The sequence below is a fragment of the Eptatretus burgeri genome, chromosome 18 (assembly GCF_056783735.1).
Source record: "Eptatretus burgeri isolate ZD-2024b chromosome 18, Ebu_testis_v1, whole genome shotgun sequence".
Lineage (NCBI taxonomy): Eukaryota > Metazoa > Chordata > Myxini > Myxiniformes > Myxinidae > Eptatretus > Eptatretus burgeri.
This window is the reverse complement of record NC_140978.1, coordinates 412,257-434,764: the sequence shown is the minus strand read 5'-3', so window position 1 is coordinate 434,764 and position 22,508 is coordinate 412,257. Positions and strand designations below refer to the sequence as shown.

The window sequence follows — 22,508 nt, the reverse complement described above, 5'->3', positions numbered from 1 at the left end:
TTTTCCTGGAGTGAGAAATTCGTTACATCCTGTACAATGCTCGTTTATTGCATGTTTGACCATTGTAGGGGAGTTCATTTTTTTTTTCCATGAATAGCTGCAATAAGGCTGTGATTCATGGCAGATCCATTGGTCAAGCTTGGTTGCTAGATCAATGGATTCCTTATATATGAAAGCATATAAAAAAGACATTTTACTGATGTTTCTATCTGGTCCAGAACCGAAAATATGACGATTTACAGATTTTGATGAATCCATGGTAGCCATCTTGGATTTTAAACTCTCAATGTGGACTTATATTTTGGAACATGGATTTTTTTCGTCTATCTATCCATAGCTCCTCCTAAAAAAAAATTGGCACTTTTCTCACTCTTGTAACAATGCCATAATTTTATGGTGGTAAGCCACGTGACTATTCAGTGGTGGAGGAAATAAAAGGGGCAAAGAAAAGAGGATTTGAGAAAATTGATAGATTACGTTAATGGGGTAGGGCTTCAAAGAAACACAACAACAACTTAAACACCAAAACCAATATTCCATTGTAATATTGAAAACATTGGGGAAAATATTGTAACCAAAAATGTGATTCGTACATAAACAACCCCATCCCCAACTCCCTCCCTTTTTTACGCATTGTGCAAGCTCAAGGCTAAACCCATCTTCCCTTCTCTGTGTGCACAAATAAAATAGATGGCCACCAAATTAAAAACACACCACTTTCGATTCAACAGTTCTCACAATATTAGTACTGCATCTATTACAAATAATAAACACACAAAGCAATGTTCTAATTAAAAAAAAAAGTCTGGAGACGGCAATGGTTCACGAGCGGTATTTGACGATGTAGATCATTTCAGAAGTCAAGGATAAGACAATGTGATAATTTTTGACCAAGTTATAAAAATGATCAACATGATGTGGTATGAGTGACAGGTTATTAGCTGCAAAATGTCGAAAACCCGGTTTCGTTCAACAACTTTCAAAATTTGACCTTTGCATAACCTTTAAAGGTCACAAAACAATGTTTTGGACATTAAAATAAGGAAACAGGATACATGCTATAGCTTATTGGAGTTAGTTCGTCGAAGAAGGTCGAAAACCCGGTTCGATTCCCAAAACTTTGAAAATTTGACCTTTGTGAACTTTAAAGGTCAAAGGTCAAGGATTATGACCTTTGGTGCAAAACTTCCTCTGGAACATTCCAGGAACAATATAACGTCATATAGACTATATGGCATTTCACACTCGGATTATCCATACTTTGATGAAATCAGCGTAAAAACAAACTTGAAGGGGGCGCCATGGGCAAGGTGTTCGAGATAGAGCAAAATGGTTTCAAGACTTTAGGTGGGGAATGACCTCAAGATTATGCATAAAAAAATATTGTCATCCTTGCTCTCAAAGTTTGGGTGGTCGTATGATTTTTATGTCAAAATTCGAAATTTTCTAAGTTCGTGACCTTGTGACGAAAATGAAAAATTGAGCTCCGTGGGGCTATGCAGGTGCCATTGGGCTAACCAAATACCAAAACCCCTGCCAGATTTGACAAACCCCCTCAGAGAAGATGGATTTTTATGTCAAAATTCGAAATTTTCTAAGTTCGTCACCTTGTGACCTTGATCTTGGGACGAAAATGAAAAATCGAGCTCTGTGGGACTATGCAGGTGCCATTGGGCTAACCAAATACCAAAACTCCTGTCAGATTCGACAAAATCCCTAGGAGAAGATGCAAATTGAAATCGGCTACCCCCTAAAAACATGTTTTTGGGGTGTGGCTCCGCCCATAATGGGCGGACCACATCCATTTTCAGGACAACACAACTAGATCATGATATAAACCTCCCACCAAAATTTCATCAGGATCGGATCAAAACCCACGGAGCTATGTTCGGGACAGACAGACAGACAGACACCCATAACGAATATAGTGGTCACTTACTTTTTCGTGAACCAAAAACTCACAGATAACATGGGATCATAGCATATGAATGTTACTCACTTTTCATTTGATATTTGTGTGGAAGGAGGATTCGGAATTTTAAAATTAGGATCCGAAATAAAAATATAATAAAATGCAACGCAAATGTGGCATGACACTTTTACTTTCATTGAAACATAAACAAATGGCCAACTACAAATACAGCACCCCAGAGGAGCAGGGAGGGGAACTATAAGGAGGTAACGACGCAAAGACCTGCACTCAAAATACATATTAGATCTCTTAAAATATTTGATTTAGTTTTTAAGAATGCGGCACAAAATAATTTTTGTGTTCTCTGGAGTGTTTTACATGTTTACACAATGGTGTGGTTTTTCACTCACACCCCTTATCTCTCTCTCCAAGCCTCACCCTCTCTTCCTTCCCTCATTCTTCCCATCCCTCTCCAACCATTTTTACTTTTATCAACACACAATGTTGCAGTCTTTTTCTGAATCATATGGAAAAACAAATTAAACAGGATTAAAAGACAAGGAAGATGCATCTTTTTCAAAAAGCGGTCTTTGTACTTTATCCCATCTTTAGGTAAGTTGAAAGAGCGTACCTATTTTTAATTGTGATGTCACTGATGTGGGTAAAGATTTATCTGACCACTAAACAATTAAGGCTAATCATGTTTATAATATATACGAAGTACACAATTTGTTCAGTAGAACCGACGAAATGACATTGCAGGATGTGTCGCTATGTGGCTATCAATATTGTATTGGAATTGTGGTATGATGAAAATTGGAATTACGGTGTTATGAAAATTTGTTATACAATATTACCTTTAAAATACAGGCAAAATATTGTGAAATTAAAGGAAGTAACAATCATCATTAAATTGTAATGTAGTTAAATCAAGTAATGGGCACCAAAACCAGTGGTGATTATATATATATATATATATATATATATATATATATATATATATATATATATATATATATATATATATATATATACATATATATACATATATATATATATATATATATATATATATACATATATATATATACATATATATATATATATACATATATATATATATATATATATATATATATATATATATTTAGATATATTGTTGTGGTTCTGCAAACCTCCAAGGCAATGGCATCCATCATACAGTGGTCCCCAGACAGTCATTTCATTAATATACGTACAGATAGACCCTTCCCTCATGTCTAATGAGTCAAACGGGACAAAGTACGTTGTGTGGATCTCATAGTTATGTCTGATTATATCTCTAACTTCATTCCTACTCTTTTTCTCTTATTCCTGAGATAAATCCAAGCAACGACCACCTGTAAAGACTGCAGCCACACCCTATACTGTAGAAATGTGTCCTCGCAAAAGTTAGCCCAAGCATCGACAGCACAATTGGACAGGTGCAGGAATGCCATGCCCGGGGGAATACAAGAAGAAAACACGAAAAACCAACGCCGTACAGGACACACGCAGCACAGTTTTTCAAACGATTTCTGAGTCTAATAATCATATCTATCCTCTTTTCAATCCAAATCTCCATCTAATACTTATATCTATACTCTTTTCAACCCAAATATACATCTGGAAGTTATATTCAATCCTTTCCTTCAGTTCATGTCACGGATCGTAGCCGGCACCACGCACACCACCGCCTGTGATGGATGTCCGCATGCTCGATGGTGGGAGGACCCGCGTGCAGCCCCGTGATAGTTTATTATGGTACACAGAGTGGGGCACGGATGGCACACATCTTGTTCAGTTCTGCGCGCTGGTTCACGGCGACGTCATGCTGTCAGTCTTCACTCGCCGCCATGGCCGCTGGTGTCTCCCGCGGATGGCAGGCATCTTCTTGCCCTTCCGCCCGGCGAGACTGCTGCCAGGCAGAGGCGTACTGTGCGGCCCGGGTCGCTCAGGCCACATGGCATGCCGACAAAGCAGCACATTGAACAATGCTGACTGCAGGTCACCGGGGGTGCCTGGGCGGGCATGCGGGACCGACGCGACCCTCGGCCAGTCACCGGGGCGCGGTCCGGGGGTTCGATGCAGGGCGATTCACGTCACTGTGTTCGGAGAGAGACGATTCCGAAGATCGGGGTCGTCTTGACGGTTTCACTTGATCCTGTCTGCCACTCCGCCCACCCCACTCACCGCTGGTTCCACCAAAAGTCCCTCCTTCACGTCTGATGGTCGCGCCCCTTCTCGGCGTAGAAGCTTAGCTGCACGACACGCCAGCTATCAGGGAGGGATGGTCCAGCAGAGCATCCCCCAAAATGTACTGGGTGGTGTGGTCGGTCAATCGTGCAAGGTATTGCGAGAGCCTTAGCCTCATCTCCTCTCCTTTTTCTTCTCAATAACTCTTCTTCATTGGGTGGTGTGTGTGTGTGTGTGTGTGTGTGTGTGTGTGTGTGTGTGTGTGTGTGTGTGTGTGTGTGTGTGTGTGTATGTCATGGCGCCTGTCTTCGCTTGAGTTAAGATTGCAGAAGATATATTGGGATAACTCTGCTCTGTGTCTGCTTTTGTAAGTTGCTTGTTTTATTGTTGTACCACTCTTTTCTTTCTATCTCTACTCACACACAACAATAAACTCTATTAATTGTGCCACACATCTTTCCTCGCCTACCTGTAATAAATCCTTTTGTAGAAATGTTCCCAGTTCGTTTTTGTCTTTTCTTTCATTGATCCAGCATGGTCTGTATCCTAGCCAGGCCGGGACTTTATTTCCAACGATCCGTTCCTTTTAGGCGGTACGTCCTTGACAGTGTCGCTCAGCTGCATCGGATCCGGTAAAGTGATCCGGTTCGGACAAGGTGTACCAAGGGCGTGTCCCCCAGTAATTCGATCACGTGATTATTTTTAGGTAATCGGATAAACTATAGACGGAGGACCCTAAGTCACGTGATTGAGTTATTGGCGTTCACGGTCGGTTAGCTACCCGCCACGTCACGGAGTTAACCGTGTGCGACGGTCTGCGATTCCGGGGAGTCTGGTGGGAACCCGAGATAGCTTCCCCCCTGGTGGTCTTCTCACCCAGACCCCTGTCCACATCAGTGTTTCTACATATATATATATATATATATATATATATATATATATATATATATATATATATATATATATATATATATATATATATATATTGTTGTGGTTGACGAAATTCACAAACCACCATTCAGGTCCCTTAGGTGAGATATCTCTGTAAGTATATGTGTAGTTAGGCCCAAACCCGTTGTTTCGAGGGAATAAATGTCATTCAGTCGGGCTGCGACTCTTCAGGATAGCCGTTTTTCTTTTACTATCGTTATTTTGGACCAGCCGCCATTACTACCACCACCAACCACGTCTCAACAGCCATCACACAACAACCACCAACCACAACGCCGCTTCACAACAACCACCAACCACAACGCCGCTTCACAACAACAACCACCAACCACAACGCCGCTTCACAACAACAGCCACGACCTTTACCGTCACAACTCGCCACCATCGCATCACCGTCATTCCCACGCCACTTGTGGGCGCCGATGCTGGACTCGTGCGGGGCGCGCACCGAGCAGCGTGTTCAGAGACATCACAGACTTTCCGAAGAAAAACGGATCAAAAACGACTCATGCCCACTTCTGTTCCGTCCTATCGGCGAGCTGGGGCGATTTGGCCCCGCCTCCAGGGCGTTGGAGTGAGGACGCTATATGCAAATTCATGGATCAAAAAGCATTCACGCCCACTTTTCCTCGGTCCAATGGGGAGCCAGTTAGGGAGGTGAAGGGTCGGAGGCAGAGGGTCAAAGGTGGGGGAGCGAGGCCACGGGGGATATAAACGGCCGCGCTCGCCAGGCAGTTCAGTTCGCAGTAGTGAGTTCGGTGGGGAGAAGTCAAGAGTGAAGAGTTGGGACGAGCCAAGAGAGGAGACGGAGAGGGCGATTAGACGGAGCTGTGGAGAGGTGGCGGCGGCGAAGGCGGATGAGGGGGTGCTCGCGTCGGTGCTGGGAGCTGCAGAGGGAGAGGCCAGCAACGCGACCGAGGTCGAGGAGGAGACGCTCGTCGCGGGACCCGAGACAGGGTGATATCCTCCTTTCCCCCGAGCATCAACAACCCCCTCCTGTTTCCCCCCGCGCTGAGATAGTGCGACAAGGGGGCCCCCTTCCCACCCCCTACCAGACACTGTCCGCGAGGCCCGCAGAGTTGAGGCGCCACCGCCACTTTGCGTCTCATCATCAGACGGTAGGCCCGACACGGTCTCGGCCCCAGGCCCGCCTCATCCTGGAGGGTGGTTCTTTTCTTTTGCTTTGGGTATACGTGTTGTCGGCGCCGTCTGTGAAGTAAAATTGTATAAGTGTTGCCGTGTGCTCGGTAGTCGGATAGCTCTGCATTGTGTTTTCTCTTTTATATTTGCTTTTTGTGTAATATTGTGTTTCTTCTCCTTTGACATGTGCTTTTGGTGTAATTGTATATGTGTGCTTCCCGTTCATCGCGAAATAAATGTGAGTTATGTTGAACTGTTTTCCCGCTTCGCTTCGTCTTTTCTTTCATTGAATCTCCATCTTGCTTCACGTAAAGGGTTGGTAGTGGGCTAAAACGCCCGATAATTAATCGAACCGTCGAGGCCGACGAATAACACCGCTCGGTTATCCCGATAGTACGGAACGGGTCGCTTAAAGTGGCCCGTGTCCGAAGTCGACCTGCGGCGAGGTGCGATCGCCCGGTCTACCCTCCGTGTGGGTACTTAGGTAGGTCGAATTTGGCGAGCAACCCTATCCCACGCGGGGGCCGATTGGCACGATCGTGGTGAGGCCGAAAGGTCCACCCGTGACTGGTTCCCGGCGTTAGTCCGAGAGGGTCACGACTGGATTGTCCGTCCGGTGGGCGACGTGCCGCGATTCGAGTTACGTGGCCGTTCGCACGCCGGCGGGCGCGAATCCGCAACAATATATATGCACACACACACACACACACACACACACACACACACACACACACACACACACACACACACACACACACACACACACACACACACACTAACTGCCTTTGGTTCCTGAGCTACTACAATTAAATCTTTCACATATCACCTTTTACTTGCAAGACTAGGCTCCTTGCCTCTATGCTTCGAATGTGCGATGGTTCTTGAATGACGTCTTCCAAGATGAGTGTATCGGGAGACGTGGACCAATTGCTTAGCCACCTCGCTTGCCTGACCTGTCCCCATTGGACTACATTTTATGGGGTCATGTGAAACTGTTGCTTACTCATCAAAACTACATTCTTTGGATGAACTTAGGGCTGCGATCACAAATGCAAGTCATGAAATTACTCAGCAGCAACTGGAGAATGTTTTCAACAATTTGGAAAATCGGATTGAACCATGTATAATGAAAGATGGTGATTATATTGAAGCCTAACTTTTTATGCTGTATTGAGTTAAATCTTTATGAATTATTTTTTCATGCACCATTTGTTTTTATCATGTGTACATCAAAAGTTATAAAAATACAAATTTTCACAGACTGTATGGACACCTTGTATATATGAAGTTCGGTATGAAAGTAATGCCTGATATTTTCTCACTAAATATAGTCACCATTGCAATGGAAATTACAGGGAATATGCATACAGATGCGGAAAATATGAAGTTTGTTTTTCCACATATTCTCCTTCAACTGAAAGCAGTTTTGCCAACGTTGAACCAGACGCTGTATACTGACATTGTAAAACTCATTGTCACAACATTGGAAGCAGTCACAAACCTTCGTTATCATGGAATTGTCATCCTCAAAGTGTACCCCATGTAATGTATCCTTTAGTGGGCCAAAGACATGGTAATCTGAAGGTGCAAGATCCGAATTATATAAGCAGGATAGGGGAGTGTGGTCTGGATTGATTGACATCCCAAGGCCACGATTGCCTCCCGTGTGTGGAGGATGGTCTGAGGCTGGGCGTTGTCATAAAGGAGAAGCACCTCGTTCATGTCTCAGTTCGGATGAACTCTTCATCTGTGGAATTTTTCAGGTTCATTAATGTCTCGATGTTCTGCTCTGAGTTAATGGTAGCACCCTTTGGCATAAAGTCCAAAAGGAGGATCCTCTCTCTATCCCAAAACACAGATGCCATGACTTTACCCACAGATGGCGTAAAGTCCAACAGTGATCACATCAATGGTGGAGTCATTGTACACAATCTTTAAACGCCTATGAAGATCCATTGGAGGAAACTCTTCCGCAGTAAGAAATTCAATAACTGTTCTCTACTTTTTTTTTGTATACCTTGTCGAGGCTCGTGTGAGAGCTAATATAACACACAACGCACATCAAGGGGGCATGAGACAAGAGGGGCGGGAGTGGGAGGGACAAAACAGTGGGGAACAGACACATTAGGAGATCTGTGGAAGGGAGAGGGATGGGACGGGGAACATGGAGAATAGAAGATGGACATTACAGGGACTTTCAGGAAGGAAAGCAGGGAATTTGAAGGAAGTGGGCTTGGGTGGATTATCGGGGAAAGAAAAGATCGAGGATTTGGATGGGGGATGATAAGAGGTGGTGGTGAACAGCTGTTTTGAAGGCTAGGAGGGAAGAATGGGAATGAATAGAGTGAGGGAGTTTATTCCAAAGGCGGGAAAAAAAAGAGGAATGAAAGAGTGAAGGTGAGCAGTGATTCGTGATTTTGGTAGTTTTACCAGAAGGGGGTTGATGGCTGACCTTGAGCGCCCTGAGGAAATGTGGTGGGGACAAATCGCAGAGAGAGCGGGGAGGGGGGGCAAGGCTGAAGAGGAGTCGGTAGAAGACAGAAAGAACACCGACCAACCTGCGGTGATTGAGTGAGAGGCCCAAAGACTCAGCCTCATTGCGGGAGATGCCGATGATCCGAAATGGCCTGGTTTCTACAGAGTGAAGCCGAGAAAGGTGGGAGGCAGGAGCACCAGCCCAGAGGGGAGAGCAGTACTCCATCAGGTTACAGACAAAAGCTTTGTACGTGGTCACGAGCTCAGGAGGGCCGAGGAAAGGCTTTGCATGACGGAGGATTCCTAGTTGGCGACAGGCTTTGGAGGCGAGGTTTGAAATGTGGCTTTCCCAGGAAAGGTCATGGCAGATAGTGAGACCCAGAAGCTTGAAAGAAAGGACTTCTTCCAGAGGATTGTTGAGAAAGTGGATGGGTGGGTTTTCTAAACGGTCCTTTCAAAGAGACATAGTGAGAGTGTGAGATTTGTCTGGATTGAAAGACATGTTCCACGTGTTGGACCAGTTTGTGATTTTATCCAGATCTGCAGTGAGCGAAGAAGCTGCTGCTTCCCGGTTTGAGGGATGACCGATGATGCGGCAGAGGGTGGAGTCATCAGCAAAGAGATATAGAGGATTTTCCAGAGAGTCGGAGAGATCATTGATGAAAACCAGAAAAAGAACAGGGCCCAGAACGCTACCTTGAGGAACTCCAGCCTGGACAGGAAGAGGGGATGAAAGAACTCCATTTAGGGCCACACGTTGACTGTGACAGGAGAGGAAGTCTGCGACCCATGAGTGGAGATGGCCGTGGATACCATGGGAAGAGGGCTTGGTGAGTTGGGCAGGGTGCCAAACTGTGTCAGAAGCACGTGATATGTCCAGGGATATGGCTCGGATTTCCTGTCTGGCATTAAGGACCTCCATCCATTGTTGGGAGAGCAGGAGCAACATATCCAGGGTAGAGTGACCTCGTCTGAAACCAAATTGATCATCGGAAATCAAGCCATTGGAGAAGAGGAAGGATTTGATGTCTGAAGCAATGATGGATTTTATCCATAACCTTGCTGATGATTGGGAGAAGGCTGATTGGTCTGTAGTTGCAGGGATATGTTTTTTTACACATTTTTTTATGCAGGGCAGTGATGTTTGCAGATTTCAAAGCAGATGGCAGATGAACTTGAGCAAATGAGAGGGTGAATAGAACAGAGAGAGGGTGAGCAAGAGCAGAAGAGCAGGCATTGAGGACACGTGGGCTGATGCCGTCTGGACCGGTTGCAGAATCTGAGTCAAGGTTTGACAACAAGCTCTCCACCTTGTCAGGAGAAAAGGACCCAGAGTCCAGGGACAGTTGGGTGCAACTGGGTAAGGTGGGTACAGAAAGTGATGGGTTTTTGACACAAGATTTAGATGCAAACACGAGTTTAGGCATTCAGCTTTTTCATGTGTGGTATCAGCAGTGCGGCCATTTGAGGTAAGGGAGGGGATGGAGGGGGAACATACACCAGAAACAGATTTGATTAGACACCACCAGGATTTTGAGGAGGGAGAGAGGTTTGAGAGTTCAGACTTGAGATGAGAAAGATGTTGTTTTCTGGCTCTCCTGAGGGTAGATACACACTTGTTCCAAGCTTTATGGAAGGAACTGAGATTGCCCTCAGTTGGATTTGCTTTCCATGAGGCAAAGGCAAGTTGTTTCAGGACAACTGCCTCACCACAAGCTTCAGTAAACCAAGGGCGGAAGGAAGGGGAGGACAACTGAACACGAGAGGGGGTAAATCTGTGCATGACGGAGAGCAAGTTTCCTTGAAAGAATCCCCAGGATGAGTTGATGTTGGAGAAAGTAGCGATAGGAGACCAGTCTATAAGTTTGATGGCTGCTTGGAGACCCTGCCAGTCGGCTTGAGTGAAATGCCAGACTCGATGGCAGTGAGGTGGTTCTCTGATAACAGCCAGAGAGATGTCCACTTTGACAAGGACGTGGTCAGAAGAACTGATTGGAGCGGAGATGAGCAGCAGATATTGTCAGGGAAATTTGTCAAAATCAGATCCAGAAGAGATGGAGTACCATTGGATGAGATCCAGGTCAGGAAGTTGACCGATTGAGTCAGTCCCAATGAGTCGCAGAAAGCTTTTGCTGATGTGCCATGACAGGTGAGAGAGGTCCCCACACCTAGCCAACTGGCATGATGACAATTGAAGTCACCACATAAGAGGAAGAGAGAGTTTGGATGAGAAGATAGAAGATGGTCCATGTTTTCGGATAGTGAGGTGTAGATGGAGTCATCACTGTGAGGTGGACGGTACAGTACACATGTAAACATGAGGTGGGAGTGGAGGGGAAGCCGTAGCCAGACGTATTCCTGGGGGTGTGGGGGAGTGAGAGCAGTGCAAGGAGAGTGAGGAATAGAGTCTTTGATGAAGAGAGCAACTCCTCCACCAGGACGAGGCTCAGGTCTGTCATACTGGAGGAGGGAGTAACCAGGGAGAGATACTTGGGAGTCAGACACATCTTGGGGGAGGAAAGTTTCTGTTAGGCAGATTATGTCTGGTTTGTCAGTGGCAGCCTGTATGGAAAGATCTGAAAGGTTTGAGTGAAGGCCCCAGATATTTGAGGTCCACACTTTTAATGAAGAGGTAGGTGAGGAGGCTTTGGGTGCAGGGGTTGGGGGATAGGACAAGGGACGAGGCGGGGAGGTAAGGAGGGTTGTGTGGGGGGTTGCAGAATGGCGAGGGGAGGGGCCGGATGAGGAGGAGGAGAAAAGGCTCTGTTTTGCTGGGCGAGAGGGGGGACAAGAGAGGGGGAAGAAGGCAGTTGAGGATTTGAGGAGGTGGAGTGAAGAGATGGAGGTGAGAGGGCAGTGGAAGGAGGCAGCTTTGTGGAAGAGAGGGGGGGCAACTTTGAGTAGGATGAGTGAGGGGGATGTAAGGTGGGACAAACGTAAGGGGGGAATTTTTGAGAGAGGTGAGAGGGAGGCTTGGATGGAGAAGAGTGGGATGGTTGCTTTGAGAGTGAGAGTGAGGGGTGAGATGGCACTGAAGTTGGAAAAAAGAATGGTTGATGGAAAGCGAACATCCATAGCAAACTGGGTTTTTTTTTAAGTTTTAGGTCAGAGATGCGATTAAACACAATTCTTGATGGATGCAATAAAGGCGAATTCAGAGAATGGAGAGAAGAAACGCTGTAACAGTTGGATTTTTTAGGCAAGGAATGAAGGAGAGGTCGAAATGAGAGCAGTCTGTTAAAATATCAGAAGAGTCGTGCATTATGAAACAGTAAAGAGTACCACATGTGTGAGAGAGGAAGATGAAGCATTATAAGATACCGTTTTTGTTATTATTATGAATGTTTGAGAGAGTTTTCAATAGATTAGGTCATGGAAGTGTTGTAGTAAAAAATTGAGGAGGAGGAGGAGGAAGAATAAGAGGAAGAAGAGGCGATGAAGAAGAAGAAGAAGCAGAATGAGGAGAAAAGTGGTGTTTTTTTTTGTTTCTTTTTTAAATTTAAGATAAGAAATAGAGAGATTAGTTGGGAGAAATGGGGGACGTTAGGAAAGTGGGGAAGATAGAAATTTAAGGTAATGGGGAGAAAAGACAAATAAAACGATCGTACACCAAGGGGAACCGGTAGGCCTCAGCCTCAAGCCTTGGCCTCAAACACCCGTAAAGACAACGTCGTCAAGGTCACAAAATAGCACGATTTTTGAAACAAAACCGAACTAGGAACACAGTAACATGTAGGAGAGAAAAATAAACAGTTAAAACAGGACAAATAACGACCGGAAACTTATCTTTAAGATAGTCAGCAGAGAGCTCCTAAGGAGACCTCTCGACGCTCCAAACCCGGAACCACTTCATGTGCACATCTAGCGGGTCAGCCATTTTGAAAGTATGGTGTGATGTTGTCATGTGACTGATCACAGTACCACTCAACTTAAAATGGGTGAGAGATGCAAACCTTTCATTGTGATCTCATGAAGCTTTCCTTTGACGCTTTTGTTACAAACTTAAAAATAAGAGGCATTACTTTCGTATCAACCCTCGTATATTGTATCATATTGTTAGGTTTGTAGGGGGAGGGTAGATATTACCTTAGAAGGTACAGAAATGTATAGAGTAGTATGGTCTGTGTATGAGTAGTTAGCCCATCTCGATGTGATTAAGAAGGGAAATGTAGCTTAAGAATTGTGTGTTTAAATGTGCACCATACGGAGGGTGATGCATTGTCATAAATAGTTAGAATATAAGATAAGGAATCATACTCTTATTTGTCTGACTGGATGAAGTTCTGAGGAAGAGAGACGGGAGCAGCTTTTCATCGCCTCCTGAGGGGCGTAACCATGGATCACCTCGGTTGGGACAAAGTTTTTGTTGCCCTGAGAGGGCTGAGATTTTGGGACCTCTCGGGAGAGCTCACAAGAGCCCGGAGAGTTGGAGTCATCCCTGAGGAGAATTGAGATTGCACCAAAAAGAGAGGAGATTGTGTGGAGAGGAAATGTTTGCTCTGTCTGTGGTGTCTACCTACCTGCCTTCCTTCCTTATCATGCGCCTGCCTTCTCCTGTTCCTTCTTTTGACGTTGCCCCATTTGTTGGGCCTGCTTTATCGTCCCTGGTTCCTGCTCATGTGTCTTTGTCACCTTGACCGGGTGTTTCGTCACCTGCCTCATCACCTGTTCATCTCTCCAGCCCATGGACCTGCTCCCTCCTCACCCACCAACAAAGCTGAGGCCTACATGGTTCTTGTGCCCTTTCCCCATCTGTGAACAAGTATGGTGTGTGGCACTATAGATTTTATTATCATTGTGTATAATTATTTATTTATCGATTCTGTGTTCCCCCTGTCTTCCCCAACTCAACCCACTGTCGGCTCCACCACAGTGATCACCATCCCCTGTTATTTGGTTTGTGAAATAAGCCCGTTCGTTTTAAAAGAGTTAAAAGCCTTGTTTGCTTCTTGCAATTCCCACAGAAACAAGGCCACCATTAGTTGATATGTCTAAGGGAGTAAAAGCCAGATCAATACATCCATCCAGCATCGGTCACAATTGGCATAGACATGACAATATATACAGTGTCCTGTAAAAATATTCACCCCCGACCAATAATACCACATTTCGATGAATTACGAATTATGCAGAAACAATTTTTCCAAATAAACTTTTTTTTCATAACTGAAGGGATCAAGCGAAACACTGTTATAGTTGAAGAAAGTTACATGTCAGGAATACCTGCAAAAAACCATGTACAAGTCAAAATTCACTGGTTGTAAAAGTATTCGGCCCCTGAGGTCAGTAATTTATGGAAGCACCTTTTGCAGCAATGACTGCTATGGGTCTTTTTGGGTCACTCTCTACCAGCTTTGCACAGTGAGATGGTGAAATATTTACCCATTCTTCACGTGAGAATTTCTCTAGTTCTGCCAAGTTCGATGGGGATCGTCGATGGACTGCAATCTTCAAGTCTCACCATAAATGTTCAATTTGGGTCAAGTCAGGACTTTGACTGGACCACTCAAAAACATTTATTTCATTCTTTTTCAGCCACTCCAGTGTGGCTTTAGCTTTTTCCTTCGGATCATTGTCTTGTTGAAATGTGAATCTCCCACCCAGTTTCAGATTCATGGCCGACTCAAACAGGTGTCAACAATTGATATATATATGTATATATATATATATATATATATATATATATATATATATATATATATATATATATATATATATATATATATATATATATAGATATATATAGATATATATATAGATATATATATAGATATATATATATATATATATATATATATATATATATATATATATATATATAGATAGATATATAGATATATATATATATATATATATATATATATATATATATATATATATATATATATATATATATATATATATATATATATATATATATCTATTGTTGCGGTATTCGCGCCCGCCGGCGTGCTGACGGCCACGTAACTCGAATCGCGGCACGTCGCCCACCGGACGGACAATCCAGTCGTGACCCTCTCGGACTAACGCCGGGAACCAGTCACGGGTGGACCTTTCGGTCTCACCGCGATCGAGCCAATCAGCCCCGCGTGGGATAGGGTTGCTCGCCAAATTCGACCTACCTAAGTACCCACGCGGAGGGTAGACCGGGCAATCGCACCTCGCCGCAGGTCGACTTCGGACACGGGCCACTTAAGCGACCCGTTCCGTACTATCAGAATAACCGAGCGGTGTTATCGTCGACCTCGACGGTTCGATTAATTATCGGGCGTATTCAGCCCACTACCAACCCTTTACGTGAAGCAAGATGGGGATTCAATAGAGGAAAAGACGAAGCGAAGCGGGAAACAGTTCAACACAAAGCACATTTATTCGCGGCACACGGGAGCACACATATACAATTCCACCAAATGCACACAGAAAAGACACAATGTAATTTACACAAAAAGCAAATGTAAAAGCGAAGACACAATGCAGAGCTAATACCGACTACCAAGCACACGGCAACACTTATACAATTTTACTTCACAGACGGCGCCGACAACACATACCCAAAACCAAGGAAAGAATACCCTCAAGGATGAGGCGGGCCTGAGGCCGAGACCGGGTCGCGCCTACCCGTCTGGTGATGAGACGCGGAGCGGCGATGGCGCCTCAACTCCGCGGGCCTCGCGGACAGTGTCTGGTAGGGGGTGGGAAAGGGGCCCCCTTGGTCGCACTATCTCAGCGCGGGGGGAAACAGGAGGGGGTTGCTGATGCTCGGGGTATAGAGGATTTTTATTATCCCGCGACGAGCGTCTCCACCTCGGCCAGGTCGCGCTGTCGGCCTCCCTGGGGTGCAGCTCCCGACGCGAGCACCCCCTCGTCTGGTGTCGCTGCCTTTCCACAGCTCCGTCCCCTCCGTTCCGACTCCAACGCACACGACGACCAGCTCCTTCTTGCCAACTCCACCGCCCGCGAAGTCTTGACTCTCTGTTTCCGACTCTCCTACTCTCCTACTCTCCGCCTCTCGACTCCCTGGACTGACGAACACGGTCCTTTTATCAGCCCCGTAGCTTCGCCCTCTCATCTTTGACCCCCTCCCTTCGACCTTTCACCTCGCTCCCCATTGGCCCGAGAAAAAGTGGGCGTGAAGGCTTTTTGATCCATAAATTTGCATATATCGATCGCCCTGGGGGCGGGGCCAATTCGCCCCTCGCTCACCGATTGGACGGCAAAAAGTGGGCGTGTGTCGTTTTTGATCCGTTTTTGAAGCACAAAATCCGTGATTTTGTACACGCTGTTCGGCGCGCGCCCTGCACGATTCCAACACCGGTACCCACAGCGGGGCAAGAACGGTGGCGATGCGACGGTTGCGAGGTGTGACGGGAAGGTCGTGGCGGTTGTGGTGAAGCGGCGTTGTGGTTGGTGGTTGATGTTGTGGTTGTGGTGGTAATCATGGCGGTTGGTCCAAAATAAAGATAGCAAAAGAAAAACGGCTATCCTGAAGAGTCGCAGCACGCATAAATGACATGTATTCCCACTAGACAACGGGTTTGGGCCTAACTACACATGTACTTACCGAGATACCTCACCTAAGGGACCTGAATGGTGGTTTGCGAATTTGGTAACCACAACAATATATATATAGATATATATATATATATATATATATATATATATATATATATATATATATATATATATATATATATATATATATATATATCAAGCCTGGTGTTGGCGTAGTGGTTCGGGTAGCGGATGATCCGCTGTGGCGACCCCCGAACGGGAGCAGCCGAAAGAAGAAGAAGAAGAGATATATATATATATATATATATATATATATATATATATATATATATATATATATATATATATATATATATATATATATATATATATATATATATATATATATATATATATATATATATATATATATATATATATATATATATATATATATATATATATATATATATATATATATATATATATATATATATATATATATATATATATATATATATATATATATATATATATATATATACATATATATATATATATATATATATATATATATACATATACATATATATATACATATATATATATATATATATATATATATATATATATATATATATATATATATATATATATACATATATATACATATATATATATATATATATATATATATATATATGCATATATATACATACATATATATATATATATATATATATATATATATATATATATATATATATATATATACATATATATATATATATATATATATACATATATATATATATATATATATATATATATATATATATATATATATATACATATATATATATATATATATATATATATATATATATATATATATATATATATATATATATATATATATTGTTGCGGATCCGGGGTGGCAGGAACCTGACCCGGTCCTAGGTGCCAGCTCCGCCACCGCCGTCTCCGGGAGTCTATAATGCCGGCCGGCTCGGCACAGGCCTCGGGTCACGCATCTTCAATCGCGATACCAACGTAATCCTGTACCTTACCAGTTGGGGAGATAGAACCCCGAGTTACAGACTGCCCCTTTGTGTCACTGCCTCTCCAGGCCACACCTCTCGTTCTAGGCCACTCCCCTTCCTCTCTTACAGGAGAGGAAAAAGCATCATCTCTCGTTCCACCACCATATGAACAGAAAAACACAGTCTTCTACACCTCCCGACACACATAAATCGTCCCTTACACCACACAACCTATCTAAACAGGCATTTAATGGGGGATCTGAGCTAATCCTATTCTTAGTAATCCCATTAAGGGCCATTTCCATAACAATATATGTACATATATATATATATATATATATATATATATATATATATATATATATACACATATATACATATATATATACATATATATTGAAATGAGAGCGAGAGATGAACCTTCAGAGTTTAGGCTTTATTCCATTTGATTGGAGCCGCTTCTACGGGCACACCGGGGAATACAGGTTCAGCTAGGAGTACATAAGCAGTAACGTATACATGTGCAATTAATCATTGCAGAATAAATTCGCGTAAGCACGGAGTTCGATATAATCTCCATTCTCACCAGTCAATGAGCACCTTCAGTTAACGAGCATCAAGTGAACAGCCGATGTAAATGGCAATGCCCCGGGGACAACCACTCGTGCCGCAGAGACCTCCCCTTATACGCGAGACGCACAACATGTGATCCCGCGTCATGTCCCTCAATTCACCTCAATTCACCACATTCTCCTCACCTTTAAAATGTAACTAGGGGCCCATCTTACACACCATGATTGCTTTAGCACTATAGGAGTATACATTTCAAGCAACGCGGACTAATAGATCTACAGAAGCATACATGCCAAGCAGTGATTATTTTGAGTTGTAGGAGCATGGAAATGAGCATCGATATATGATATAATGGGCATATAGGAGCATGAGCAGCGAGAATGCCGATAATCCCCTTTACAGATTGAGTCGTCGAGGGGGCCTTATTCGTCGACCTCTCCGGGAGTAAACGGCAGTTTCACTTGAGGGAGACTCCCGATCCTCTTGGTGAGCCTCGACTTGTGCCGGGGATGACTCCTCGATCGCTCTCGGGTGGAACGCGGCAGCCCCGTCGCCCGGCGGAGTTCCTCGGGGGGAAATGTCAGAAGGAGAAGTGCCAGAAGGTGGTGTACCTGCGGGAGGAGTACCTGAGGGAGCCAGATGGCGAACCGACACAGTGGTCTCCCTGCCATCCGGGAGCCTGACATGAGCATACTCTGGATTAGTGTCAATGAGTTCGACCCCCTCCACCAGCGGTTCATACTTGCTTTGTCGTACCGGGCGTTTCATGAACACTGTACCGGGATGGGTCAGCCAGTTGGGCACCGTTTGACCGTCAACATAACGTCGTTGGTGAGTCAACATTCGTTCGTGAGGAGTGGCATTTGTGGACGTGCAGAGCAAAGAGCGTATGGAATTCAGAGCGTCGAGAAGGGTAACCTCCCACCGCTCGGGGCCCAGTCCTCTCGATTTCAGCGCCAGAGTTACGGCTTTCCAAATAACTCCATTATACCGTTCCACCTGCCCGTTTCCCTGTGGGTTGTAACCCGTCGTTCGACTAGTTGCTATGCCGTGCTCTAATAGGAATTGTTTTAGCCCGGCCGACATGAAACACGGCCCTCTGTCTGAATGTATGTACGAAGGTCTCCCAAACATAGCGAAGAGGTCAGAGAGACATTTCACGACAGTGCCCGAGGTCATATCCGAGCACGGAAACGCGAAAGGGAACCTTGAATATTCATCAACAACGGTGAATATGTATCTGTTGTCTGTTTCGGTCGGCAGGGGCCCTTTGAAGTCGATGTTTAGTCTCTCGAAGGGGGAAGTGGCCTTGATCAGTCTGCCAGATGCCGCGCCATAGAATCTGGGTTTTAGTTCAGCACAAACAGGGCATGAAGCATTCATTTGTTTAATATCTTCAACAGAATAGGGAAGATTTTGTCTGCGTACGAAATGTGCCATCCTGGTTACCCCTGGGTGGCACAGAGACACATGGAGGTCTTGCAAAGCCTGACTGATTGTTGCCGAACTGTAGACCCGGGAGAAGGTATCTGCAGCAGGGTTTTCTTTCCCGGGCCGGTAAACAATGTCGTAACTGTAGCAAGTTAGGTCTATCCGCCATCTCAAAATTTTTTCATTCTTAATTTTCCCGTTATTTTTCCCATCAAACATGAATGCCACGGATCGTTGGTCCGTAACGAGCGTGAAGTGGTTTCCCAGTAAATAATGTCTCCATTTCCGCAGCGCTTCAACGATGGCGTACGCTTCCTTCTCTATCGCTGAGTGTCTCTGTTCGCTTCTAGAGAGAGTTCTCGAGAAGAACGCGACCGGCCGCCCAGACTGATTAAGTGTAGTAGCTATGGCGTGATTTGAAGCGTCGGTTTCCACCACGAAGGGCACCGAGCTGTCGATGGATAAAACCACGGACTTACTGATATCATCCTTGAGGTTGTGGAAAGCTCTTACGACAGCGGCATCTGGTGGAAAGTTTTTGCAATGCACTAGGGGATGTATTTTCTCGGAGTATTGCGAAATCCATCTCGCATAGTAAGCGAACATCCCGATCACCCGGCGCATTGTCTGCAAGTCCTGAGGTGGTGGAAGCTCACGGAGCGGGCGCAATCGCTCAGGATCAGGCTTAATTGTGCCGTCGGCTATTGTGTAGCCGAGAAGGTCAATTGACCTTGCCGAGAATACGCATTTCTCGTAGTTGAGAGTCAGATTATATTTTCTAGCAATGCTCAAGAATCTGTCCAGATTCCTATCATGTTCCCTCTGATCCCTACCGCACACTGTGACATTATCCACGTAAACAAAAGTGTCTTTGAGGTTTTCATCTGAGATGATGTCGTCCATAACCTGTTGGAAGCAAGCTACCCCATTCGTGACACCGAAAGGTATTCTCCTGAATTGGTAGAGGCGCCTCCCTGCCTGGAATGCAGTGTAAGGTTTGTCTTCCTCTCGGATGGGAATTTGATGATAGGCGCTTCGCAAGTCGATGGTACTGAATACCTTATAATTGGCCACGCGTTCGACCATCTCATCTATGCGCGGCAGGGGGTAGGCGTCGAGTTGGGTGAAGCGATTGACCGTTTGGGAATAATCGACAACCATTCGTTTCTTATGGTTCTGACTGCTGGTTACTAACACCTGTGCGCGCCATGGCGAATCGCTCGGTTCTATAATTCCCTCTTCCAGTAATCGCTTGGTTTCCGAAGTGATGAAATTCATGTCAGCAGTGGTATATCGCCGCGATTTGATCGCTATCGGTTTGCAGACTGGCGACAAGTTAGCGAACAGCTGGGGGGATGTCACCTCCGTGGTGGTCAACGCATTTAAAATTAGACGAGGCTTGCTTCCTCCAAAGGGTATTTCGACGCTCGTGTGCTGCTTGAGGACATTATGACCCAGAATTACGTCTGCGCACAAATCACGAAGCACCAGTACCCTTACATCCCGATGCGTGTACCCTTTTACGTCCAATTCAACATTGCAGTACCCTCGTACGCGGGATTGTAGTGAGGTGGCGGCCATGCATACCGTATTGTCAGTCGGGTGGATTACCCATTTCCTGCCCTTCACTAGCGAGCTGTTGACGAAACTTTCAGAGCTACCGGTATCAATCAGTGCCTCAGCCATATGCCCGTTAATTCGTACGTTGATGATAGCCTTGGATAGATTCCCCGGGGAGTCTGCAGTCAATTTATTCTGCGAGTAGAGAGCCGCAGAAGTGGGTTTATTTCTCCTTAGAGTAGATTTACATACCCTGGCATAATGCCCTTTCTTGTCGCAATTCATGCATGTGGCATCTCTGGCGGGACATTTTTGACGAGGATGCCTTTTGTACCCACAAAAGAAGCATTTACCAACCGGAGCAGTTGCTGAGGAGTTTGACGTGGCCTGGGTATCCGGCTCCTCGGGTGTTTCTCCATCCCCTATGTCTGGCTGTGTCTGTGCCAGTGGGGTTCCTTGAGTTCCCACCGTAGCAGCGTTCATTAGCAGCATCGGTGTCCCAAATGACTCAGATTGCTGCTGAGCCGTATCCATCGCTCGTGCCTGATCGACTACCTTGTCAAGAGTGGGTTGCGCTTTCTCTAGTAAGCGTTGCCGTATGTGGGCTGATCTGAGTCCTTGGATGAATGCCTCCCGTGTGGCTTCCTTTCGGTGTTCCTCGGCGCTTACGGCCCGGAAGCTGCCGTCTTTTCCCAGCTGATTCAGAGCTTGCAGGAACTGATCGATTGTCTCCCCGGCTGCTTGCTTGCGTGTGTTGAGAAGATGTTGTATGTATACCTCGTTCTTGGGCTTCACGTAGAGCACTTGCAGCACCTCGATCGCTGCTTCGTAAGTGTCGCACTCCGAGAAGAGCCTGTACACGCTGGGCGAGACATGATTCACGAGGGCGGCAAATTTGTCAGCTCCCTCCTCGATGATGGTCAGATAGTGTGAGAAGGAACAGAACCAATGCGACCATTTCATTTCTGCGTCAGTCGCGTTTGGGTCTGCGTCGAACCTCTCTGGTTTGTAGATCTTGTCCATCTTTGGTTGAGAGAGCCGAGAAAATCAAATGGAATAAATTGAAATGAGAGCGAGAGATGAACCTTCAGAGTTTAGGCTTTATTCCATTTGATTGGAGCCGCTTCTACGGGCACACCGGGGAATACAGGTTCAGCTAGGAGTACATAAGCAGTAACGTATACATGTGCAATTAATCATTGCAGAATAAATTCGCGTAAGCACGGAGTTCGATATAATCTCCATTCTCACCAGTCAATGAGCACCTTCAGTTAACGAGCATCAAGTGAACAGCCGATGCAAATGGCAATGCCCCGGGGACAACCACTCGTGCCGCAGAGACCTCCCCTTATACGCGAGACGCACAACATGTGATCCCGCGTCATGTCCCTCAATTCACCTCAATTCACCACATATATATGCATATACATATATATTATATATATATATATATATATATATATATATATATATACATATATATATGCATATACATATATATTATATATATATATATGCATATACATATATATATGCATATATATGCATATACATATATATATATATATATATATATATATATATATATATATATATATACATACATGTATATATATGCATATACATATATATATATATATATATATATATATATATATATATATACATATATATGCATATACATATGTATATATATATATATATCTATATATATATAT

The 22,508-nt window shown here is 44.5% G+C and overlaps 1 protein-coding gene across 2 annotated transcripts in view; it reads left to right on the top strand.

The window, feature by feature from the left end:
• Positions 1-2,376: 2,376 nt before the first annotated feature.
• Positions 2,377-22,508, top strand: part of LOC147008445 (L-selectin-like) — a 63,032-nt gene continuing 42,900 nt past the window's right edge. For both annotated transcript variants that reach the window (XM_085863539.1, XM_085863538.1), the window contains exon 1: positions 2,377-2,524. In XM_085863539.1, coding sequence (XP_085719665.1) covers positions 2,478-2,524 — 47 coding nt within the window. In that variant the 5' untranslated portion in view covers positions 2,377-2,477. The remainder of the gene's footprint in view (positions 2,525-22,508) is intronic.